The sequence below is a fragment of the Haliotis cracherodii genome, unplaced genomic scaffold (assembly GCF_022045235.1).
Source record: "Haliotis cracherodii isolate W230 unplaced genomic scaffold, xgHalCrac1.p SCAF_13, whole genome shotgun sequence".
In the NCBI taxonomy this organism is placed as follows: Eukaryota; Metazoa; Mollusca; class Gastropoda; order Lepetellida; family Haliotidae; genus Haliotis; species Haliotis cracherodii.
Genome location: NW_027266268.1, coordinates 8,468,095 through 8,479,069, shown reverse-complemented (window position 1 = coordinate 8,479,069; position 10,975 = coordinate 8,468,095). Strand labels below are relative to the sequence as shown.

Here is a 10,975-nt window from a genome sequence, read left to right as displayed (position 1 = left end):
TTTATTATGAAATGACATGAACATTTATTCCAGGTATTTGGGACAATGCAAAATGGATAAACTTCAACCCAACCGAAGCAAAGATCCTTCCGAAATACTTGAGTGTTTTTATTTTCTTGACACATTGATCATGAAAGGGCAACCTTCACCCAGGTGTTCATAATAACGAATTCACAAAATACACAACTCCGATGAACAGTATGGAACGTCACATATTTGTAGTTTACTAAGCCTTTATCCAATTATTATGTGGTCGATTTCTTCTACATTTCGATAAAAATAACAATACTATATACAGTAGGTAGAAGATGGAACTGCAGGAGCTGCTGCAACGATTATGAAACTGGAACTGGAAGATCTTCACTTTTTGGGGCCAGCACCAAGAGGCTTCCCTTTGTCCTTTCCACGAAGTTTCACACCTGTAAAATATCCAAAAATTAATTTCATCCCTGAAAAATATATGACAAATAGTTTCACCTGTCACACATGACAATTAATTTCACACCTGAACCATACAATTAGTTTTTGTAGTTGGCCCAAAGTTTCCATATACAGGAACTTAGGCATGAGTGTCGTGAACATCGTATGACATGAACACGAATATAATTTTCTATTTATTACCGAAGATTGGTTGATATGTTGTTTAACGCCGCACTCAGCAATATTCCAGCTATATGACGGCGGTCTGTAAACAATCGAGTGTGGACCAGACAATCCAGTGATGAATATCATGAGCATCGATCCACGCAATGACATGCATCAACCAAGTCGGCGAGTCTGACCACCCGATCCTGTTAGTCGCCTCTTACGACAAGCATAGTCACCTTTTACGGCAAGTATGGGTTGCTGAAGACCTATTCTACGGGTCTTATTACCGAAGAAGATGTATACATACATAGACAAATTTAGTATGAACCTATAAGGAAAGCGGAACCACAATTTGCTGAATGTCAACAACCTTCAGCTATGACGTCGTTTCTAGCGTGACTTCATTCCGACCTCGTCACAATAAGATTTGAATGACATCAACAATGCTGTCCGGATGACGGAAACAATACACTGTTGTCTTGTGACGTGACATGACCCTAGGGCACATGATTTTTGTGACCTGTGATATGTTTGCCCTTGTAGGTAATAAACCTAGTTTCAAACCTATAACAAATCGACAATTAGTTTCACATCTGTAACATGTACCGGTACAAGAATTGGCTCACTACTGAAACAAATACATCACGTGACACCGTGCCATAGTGTTAGACTAAAGCTAGTGGAAAAGTCTACTGCAGTGAAATGATGTTGAAATGCATGAAAGTATGTTTCCTTGTTAAATATCCAGGACGTCCTGGTATTTTTTGTCAACGTAAATGTTTTGTCTCCTATAAACTGCCATATGTCACATCTGGCAAACATAAACCTGTACTGGATTCACACCTGTACTTTGCAGAGTGAGTGAGTGAATATGGTTTTACGCCACTTTTAGCAATATTCAAGCAATATCATGGCAGGGGAAATGGGCTTCACACATTGTACCCATGTCGGGAATCGAACCCGGGTCTTCGGCGTGACGAGTGAACGCTCTAACCACTAGGCTACCCGACCGCCCCTGTACTTTGCAGAACATGCAATATCTTTATCAAGTGACACCTTTCAATGTTTATACTGTCAGCTTTTGATGATTATCGAAAGCAGCATAAATCTCTCAGTATTTATTGTTATTTCCAAATAAGGATTACATGAACTTTGAACTACCAGATTCTGATGAACTGACAAACTTAAGAAAGAAACCTGTCATTCCGCAATAATCATGATAATAAATAACCAAAATCTTGGAACACTCAATCTCTGTTGACACTGTCATTGAGAAATAAACACTGTAACCAATCAGCCATTGACAAACCTCTTCCCATATCTGAGGACACAGTTCATCTGCCACTCAAAATTAACAACAAAGAAGACAATGTTCATCTTCTTACCCAATACTCTCTCAAGTTTTCCGAAGACTTGTTGATTCGGAATCGCCTTTCCAGATTCATATTCATTGATCACTTGAGGTTTCTCATTTATTTTCTGAAACATGAATAAAACAAAACATTATTACAATTCACTGGGATAAACACTATGTTTTCACATTTGGTTTGAGTATTTGATGCCTGGAATACAGCAGAATTGCATGCAGAATTTGTTTTCAAGCTTTTCAATCGAATTTTACGCTCGACTGATGCCCAAATATTTAACATGTGATTCAAACATACAAAATATGAATTAAATTATAAAATGAAACTTGAAATAAAAATTTTCACTTTTGAACATTCTCGTTGCATAATGACAGCAATAAACTTGACATGTTAAACCAAACTTGAAGTGTCAAAATGCAAAAGATGGTGTCTACCAGTTAAGCAGAAATCAATGAAAAATCTATCCAAATTTCTGATAAATAATAATGAAATGCACTATATATTGGGATAGATAATATTGAATACCATGTTTTTCAAACTGGCGACACAACTCTTATCATAACAAGTATCCATTCGCAGTGAAATGTCCAGACTTCCATGCACCAAATTACACTTCATGAACATTTTACAACCAATCACCAATATTAGGATAGTGGCACATACTTTCATGTATTTTACAAATGTTTAACTCGACAGGCTGTAAATAATCAAGCCTGGACCAGGCAAGCCAGTGGTTAACAGCATTGGTAAGTTCCACCAACATCAGCTGGGACCCTCAACGTAACCATCGTAACAACCATAACAGTAATCCCTTACAACAGTAAATCAGCTCTTCAATCTCATTAAAACTTAGATCTTAAGGCTCGCTACATAGATTTGAGGACATCTCATTACAGGTCATGTCAGAATGACCCATGCTAACTTTGACTGACCAATGACATGACTAACAGGAAGTCAACATTAAGGTGACACACATTAAGTCAGGCCACACCTGGTAACCACCTCCTGTTAACAGTGTTAATCTGAACTAATGTTGTCACCCAGCCTCACATGGTTTTCAGTATACCGTATTCGACGTAATAAGCACCCCGCTCTAATAAGCCCTCACAGCGATATTTGCTAATATATTGGTTAGTGAACAATCCCAATTAGCACCGTTCGTGTGTTGAATGCACCCTTAATCATGGGAAATTAAATTCCGGAAAAACATATCTGGCGTGTCTAATACGCAGACTTTTCTTTTGTATCATTTCAGGCTGTCAGCCTAACATGCCTAAACCACAAATTTACAATCTTTCAACTGTTTCACCAAAATTATTCTAATAGGAGCCCGCTCTTTCTAATTTTGAGAGCGCCCTAGGCGCTTATTACGACGAATACGGTGTATGCAACTACCGACTATGTTTTTCCCAAACATCACTATAGTGGACACTGGGGCTGCAACAAATAAACTATGAGTCAAATGAAACTAAATTATTTGACATGATTTGACCATGCTGACAGTGTTAATTATTATCATATTATACATTCTTATACTGCAGTTATCCAGGTGCTGCTCAAATGCGACAATGACCAGTGACCACATTACTGTCACATTAAATCTATAAGAGTGTTGTCTTTTTTAAGAAATCTATACTGTTTTTACATATAATAAGTTCTTATGGATATTTTTAGGTACAGGCTATGTAAATGCACATGACTGCATATTCATTGTTGCAGTGTTTAATTTTTTGGGGTAAATATTCGATTCTAGTGACCACGAATAACGAATTCAATTCATGAAGGTATGCGGTTCGATTCACCAAATACACGTGTGAATCGTAACAGCCCAAGCGGACACCATAAACTGTAACCAAGTGGGGAGAAAAACCAAGACCACTGGCATGACAAGCAAACAAGTTAACATGAAGGCTATCCCATTGTCTGACTTCCAATACATAAGTACATGTATTGCAGACTAGAAACTTACAGTGGCCAATTCCTTCTGAGTGAAGCCCTTGTTCTGGCGAGAGAGCTGTATGAGTTTGGAGACGTCGAGGGGGACGTGTTCGTGGTGAAGCTCATCCGTCTCACGATCCAGCTTGGCTGTGTTCTTGTTAGCACTGCTCTGCTTGTTAGACCCAGCAGAAACTGCAGCAGACAACATTTCAATACACACAGATTCTCAAATACACTGTAATGTCAATATTAAAAACAACAACTGATGTTTCAGACATTTTCATTCACAAATCAACTTGAGAAAGTGAGTAAATACAAAGCCTGAGTAAACTGCCCCTACATGATATTGTGGCAATTGTGTTTTTTTGTTTATATATGCACTCACTCATGACAAAACCTCTATTCAAAAGATTTGGGGATGTTATGCAAAGGTTTTGGCCAAGTTGGTATTTAAAAACAAGGCAAAAAGTGAGCAGGGCTCACTAATACCCAAGACCTCGACTCCAACTCCAACATCAGCATCTTCCTGCGGCAAGGGAGTTAACTGGCTTCAAAAGTTCAGTTTCCACCCTTGCCGAACTAGGATGGAATCATGGAGACATATTTTGGCTGGGCTAACGAGTCTATGCATAGTCCAGTCAAACTCCTGTAACGATACTGATATCTGGTTCATAAACAACATGGCAACTGCTGCACCAAATTTGTTGATTACAGAATTTGCACAGCAAGTATACCATCAACTGGGCATCAACACATATTTTCCAAATCTTTTCACGTTTTTAATCAAGGTGCTCAAGTGATATGATGCACTTTGTGAGGAAAAATTGGTTTTATTACAATAAAGATCTTTATAATTGATGAGATGCCTTGACTGGCACTGCCATTTTGTTTAAAGCAAGTGATGTGATGAGAGGTGGAATCACATTTGTCAGTAGGGGGGACATTAAAGGGACATAACTTGTAACAGCCACTGGTTCGGCAAGGGTGGAAACTGGACTTTTAAAGTAAGTGAATTCCCTTGCCTTGGGAAGATGAACGTCAGCTGAAAAACATCTTAGATATTGGAAATATATTGATGCCTTAACGTTGGGAACTGTTTCTCTCAAAAAGCACAACAATATAGCATAGTAATGGCATTATTGAAAGATGCACTGGTGCATCATCGGCAAGCTTTAATAACTGCCAGATACGGTAAAATCCAAATTGCGTGGATCGATGCCCATGTTAATCACTGGATTGTCTGGTCCACACTCGAGTATTTACAGTCTGCCATCATCATGATCATATAGCTGGAATATTGCTGAGTGTGGCGTTGAACAACAAACAAACAAACTAGAGGTCACTATGGGGCTGTTAGTCTAGAATAAGACACTGAATCTATAAGGAGCCTTACATTTCTTCTGTGTGTCCACATCCCCGCCTGTTCTCATGGCAGAGTTGACAGCCTGAAAACAAACAAACAATGGAGTGAGTGAATGTTGCTTTATGTCAGTCATTATTAGTTATTTTTGTGGCAAGTGATGGATGCTGGATTTTGAAAGAGGAGGGGTGCACAGCACTGCACACTACCCATCTTCCCCTTTGAATCCCCAATGGCTTTGATGAGTATTTCAGTCAGAATACCTTAGATATAGTAACAAACAATTTTGGCAATCTAATCTGTTTTTACCCGGATTACTTGAGTGGTTCTTATTGGGAAAAGGAGGTCACTCTAACGGGAGGTATCTCCATTGTTTTCATATTTGCCAAAAATGCCTCAGTCATGCTGTACGCTGTTGTTGGTCCCGCTATGAAATGCCCAGGTTATCCCTAAGGTAAAACATAGTCTTAATTAAATGTTTGAATGCATTATATATTCAACTTTCCATCCGTACATCTTCTTAGAGTGGTTTAGTGCTGATAACCATTTTCTAGAATGTCAACCCACATTGTTCCCGTCATATATGGTGTTCGAAACAAGTGGGCCCATATTTGTATATCGCCTAGCTTCTTAAGGTTGTTTAATTAGTGCTGATAATCAATTCCTAATTGTGGGCAGACGTTCTTCCATCATATTGATTGCAACAGGAGGTACCACATTTACTAATCGCTAAATTCAACTTAATTATTGATAACCATTTTCTAAAATGTGGACTCACATTGTTCCCATCATATATGGTGATTGAAACAAGTGGGCCCACATTTGTATATCGCCTAGTGGGTAGACATTCTTCCGTCAGAGTGATTGCAACAGGAGGGACCACATTTATAAATCGCTAAGCTTCATTAGCTTGGCTTACTTATAACCATTTTCTAAAATGTGGGCCCACTTCTTCAGTCATAGAGTGATCGAAACAGGTGGGCCCACATTTGTAAATTGCTGGGCTTCATTGGGTTGACTAAGTCATTCAGTGGGCTCACATTTGTCATTACTTTGCATGGGTATGTAGCAATACATATTATTCTTATTTTGTAATACTGATGGGAAATGTCTTTGTAAATCATTTAGTGTGACGTTTATCATGTTTATTCCATGAAAGGCACACAATGTCTTTGAAGTTTAATTATCATCATAGCTGACCACACTTGTTCCATAATAGTTTTGCAAAAATAGTAACAAAGCAAGAAACTTAGATCTACTTCAAATTAAATTTACAGAGGCATTACCACTCATTCTTCTTTTTCCAGTATAACACATCAATCTAATCATAAGTGTTGGTGGCGATATAAGCCTGAAAATATGTCTACACTTGAATAATACTCGGACATGATACAAGCCTATTACCTCAAACTTTTCCCGAGAACTTGTTCCATAAAAGGAATAACTCATGAATATTAATGACCCCACGACCTAGTTTTGTGATGTTCGTAGAAGTGAGTTCTTCTGTAGTGTCTTCGCATTTGTACATTCTAATCCAATTATTACATACATATTTAACATACACACAAGTGCAAAAGTGAGCGTGGCTCACTAATACCTCCGACCAGCCCCGTGTGTCAGTAGTTACAAATCAAATAGCTAGGATAGGGTTAGGCAGGGTTCCCCCTAGACTCCAATATCTGAGAGTCACCTTGACTCAGCCTATGAATTTTTGGGAGACACAAATATTTCTTGGGAGTCAGATGTTTTATTGTATGATTAATGAAATTTAAAGTTAATGTTACACTTAAAGTTAAGTATCTTTTAAATATCATATGTCTTTAGTTTAAGTTAACAAGTGCTAATTAATGTTCTAAGCTGATTGTACTACAGAGAAATAAAGGATGTATGAATGAAAAACAAAGTTTGTTGGTTTTATTTTTTCACAATTTTTCAATTACTTCACAGCTCATGAAACAATTTACAGTGACACTAATACAGGATGAATAAATAACATCAGTCTCAACTGTGAGACATAATTTTTAATCATGGATGGATATTAAAATACATTTCATGTCAGATTATAATTTAATACCACTAACTCATTTACATCTTTTATCTAGTTATCTTGTATTATCTATCAACAGTGAAGTTGAACTGAAGAATTGTGAACACTCGTAATATTTTCTGGTTGAATACAGTTTATTAGCAACAACAAACACGCCCAAAGCTTTACATTTCATATATACCATATTTATTCGTGTATAATACACACTCGTGTATAATATGCACCCCTAATTATCATGATTATGGGCAATTAAATCCTGAAAAAAATATCCTTCGTGTAAAATATGCACAGACTTTTCTTCAGTCTCATTTCAGGCTGTCACGATCCATCATCGGAAATAGCATAACAAATCTGAATTGAATAACGCAAGTTAATCTTGTTGTTACACTATCTGGTAATAGAAATGTGTTCTCTGTATATCTGACCTTATGTTTGTCATCTATTTTATTAATTTTATTTAAAATTTCATTCAATAATGTTTACCTAAATTTCGGCAAAAACATGTGTCCCTCCGATACTTACAACTTCCGTTTACCCTGTTCCATAGGTTCCGCTTATCCACATACTGTGACCGCGCCAAATCACATTTATCATCGCAACTATGATAATATTTTCTTCTGTTTCATTTTTTACGAGTCTACACATCTAGATAAACATATGTCATGGTTAACTTTTAATGAGAAAATATGCCGAAACGTGAAAAACCTTGTCTTTTTGCGGAGTTTTCCTTTGTTTACATCACGTGCTGTCATCGAAGCCACACGAGTGTGAGAGTTACGTTCACTTTGATGAATAAATATATTTTGTCGTGTACTTCACAGTCACACAGTTTTAAGAGCATATCTATATAATTATGCAAAACAATATGTAAAGCCCCCGGCTGTTCTGATTTTAGCGTTTGTTTTAAAACGAGAGAAAAGTCTGGTCATGTGGCAGGCTATGCAAATTAGCCCGTGGCAGTGGTGTTATGCTAAGCTTTCGGTATGTTACTTCTGAAAACGACGATTAATTAAAAACTAGACGTAAATTTTAAGACGTTTGCATATATTGTCTTCAGAAAATGTTTATAAATTAAGTTCAGTTGTGTAGTTGTAATATTTTCATTCCAAAGCTGGTAAACAACAACATAGATATTTTGAAATTGCATCAGTCATGATGCAGTCATTTATTTCTGGACATATTTTTCCTTAATTGAGAGTCATATACGCAAGAATTCTGCATCAGGGGAAACCCTGGTTAGGGTTTGAAAAATTCATTAAAAAAAAGGAAAATTAATAAAAACATTTTTTTTTCTTTTGACTGCACCCCTTCATATGACACAGATTATATGTACTAAGTTTGAGATGAATCCACTGAATAGTTTAAGAGAAATCGTGCGGACAAAGTTTTCAGACGGACGTTAGGGTTTGAAATATTCATAAAAAAAAAGGAAAATTAATAAAAACATTTTTTTTCTTTTGACTGCTACCCTCCATATGACACAGATCATATGTACTAAGTTTGAGATGAATCAACTGAATAGTTTAAGAGAAATCGCGCGGACAAAGTTTTCGGACGGACAGACTGAATCTTGGTATAACTATATAAATGTCGGGGGTATCAAAATAGCAGTTCGTAATGCGGTATTGTTTACTTAGTACATATTCTCAACAACAAGTGCGTTTAGTTTCGGTTGTGGGCCCACCTCGAATTTTCGATTAGGCAAACAGAGTTAGCTCCCTTCTCGAACCACCAATAATGCGGTTTCACCCTTGTCATCATAACTCTGCATATTTTAGAATCATGAGAACAAATGGTGTCATGACTCATGTTTCAAAGTCAGTCTTGAGTTCAAAAATGCCATTAGAAAGTTGTCATGAAAATTATGTTGGTTGCACAACATGTTGTAATCATGATTATAAAAACAAACAATTTCTGTTGGACATGATGGAGTCCCTTGGATGCTTTTATCAGTATTAATACTCATCAAAAATGTAACTGAGTATTAGGGATGAAACACAAGGACTCACAGGATTCCTGTGTCATGAGAAACTCTACCGCAGAAATTTTATTTGATTCTGTTTCATGGGCCAGATACCAGATGGAAACAACTGAACACATGTTCTGCATCTTAGCTCTGATGAAAACTAAAACCGCAGGCCATTAGCGTGTGATTCAAGTATGGGTTACACTCGTTACCGGAGCAGTGATAATCATGATAATCTCAATCTATTAAGAGCTGACCATCTGTATAGGATCTCTGGTTTCTGGAGTAGAGCATGTATGGAGATATCAACATATGAACAAGGCTTCATTTCTCGTAAGAGAAGGTTCATGGTTGAATCTCATCACAGAACTTGGGAATTTCTGATCACTATATTCACTGAGTTTCACATTTATTCATTTTCTGACTGATTGTCATCCAAAATGTCCTCAAGGTAATTTTCCATTTGGTGACGGTAAAGAAGAATGTCCTCTCAATTGTTGTTAAAACTTTACTATTTCCTAATGACATTTGTCTCTAGCAATCACTACACCGTACACTGGATCCAGGAAGATCCAGGGTAGAATAGGTCTTCAGCAACCCATGCTTGCCGTAAAAGGCGACTATGTCGTAAGAAGCGACTAACGGGGTCAGGTGGTCAGGCTCGCTGACTTGCAGGTCATCGATCCCAATTGCGTGGTTCGATGCTCATGATATCAATCACTGGATTATCTGGTCCAGACTCGATTATATACAGACCTCCGTCATACAGCTGGAATATTGCCGAGTGCAGCGTAAAACAACAAACCAACCAACACTGTACACTGGTGCCAAAATAACTCTTATGCCCAACCATCATGACCATGCAGCCCCGAATGTTCCTTCTGTTGATTAGGGAGTATGTTGCGGTACATGGAGTCATCCCACAGATGACATCTTTACCACATCAGCTTTCTGACAGGGTTAACCTCTTTGGTCAGTGGTCACTAGGATCTGAAGTTCCATGTTTTTGGAAGATTACCATTGATACATTTCCATTCAAAACTAACAGTTTGTACATGTTATGAGATGTTCTTCACAGAAAACCAACATAGTCCCTGGTGTATCTTGTATTCTCAAAGTATTGTATATGTAATTTGAATAACCATGCTGGCTTACACATTTACATTCATAGAATGTTAAAGACTCTTGTACTCATGGTAACCTACATTGAACAATTGTAGTTGGCATTTCTGAATGAAAATGCAGATTAAATTATGTGAAAATTGGAAGCCAAGTAAATCTAACAGGTTAGAGTAAAAAACAATATTGTCAAACAATTTAGGAACAAACACAACAAACAAAATAACGTACATAGCCATTGTATTATTTTTTATGGATATATGGTCTTCGCCATCTCTTACCTCCTTGGAACGCTGTCCTCCCTTGTGTTTCTTTCCGATGGTAACAACGTCAAAATCACATGCTGCAGCCATTATGAATAAAATATAATTTTAAATGCGCCTAATTATACGGGTAACGTTTGTTTGAGCTCTGTTGATCTGTGTCGCAATATGGCGGAGCAATGCAATATCTGCCGGAAGTTGCAGGATGTGATGAAAGTTACTTATTCTATAAATAGATTATTACTCTGTTATTAACTATTAATAAAACTCCACAAACCAACTCCTGTGCTGTTAAATACCACATTCATTAAATATATTATTTAAAAA

At 37.2% G+C, this 10,975-nt stretch overlaps 1 protein-coding gene across 1 annotated transcript; it reads right to left on the bottom strand.

The window, feature by feature from the left end:
• LOC139458835 (endothelial differentiation-related factor 1 homolog) lies at positions 1-10,840 on the bottom strand. The gene is made up of 5 exons (XM_071240263.1): positions 10,667-10,840; positions 5,287-5,338; positions 3,925-4,085; positions 1,974-2,067; positions 1-419 (listed from the first exon to the last, which is right to left on the bottom strand). Exons 1-5 carry the CDS (start codon positions 10,736-10,738, stop codon positions 361-363), a joined length of 438 nt encoding a protein of 145 aa, XP_071096364.1. The 5' UTR covers positions 10,739-10,840; the 3' UTR covers positions 1-360.
• Positions 10,841-10,975: the final 135 nt, after the last annotated feature.

What these genes read in the sequence shown, in the direction of transcription:
- LOC139458835 (XM_071240263.1), bottom strand. Translation starts at nt 10,738, where the DNA reads ATGGCTGCAGCATGTGATTTTGACGTTGTTACCATCGGAAAGAAACAC. An exon ending in GAGGACAGCGTTCCAAGGAG is followed by an intron (nt 5,339 to 10,666) that starts GTAAGAGATGGC and finishes GTTTGTTTTCAG; the next exon opens with GCTGTCAACTCTGCCATGAG. An exon ending in AAAACTTGAGAGAGTATTGG is followed by an intron (nt 420 to 1,973) that starts GTAAGAAGATGA and finishes GATATTTTACAG; the next exon opens with GTGTGAAACTTCGTGGAAAG.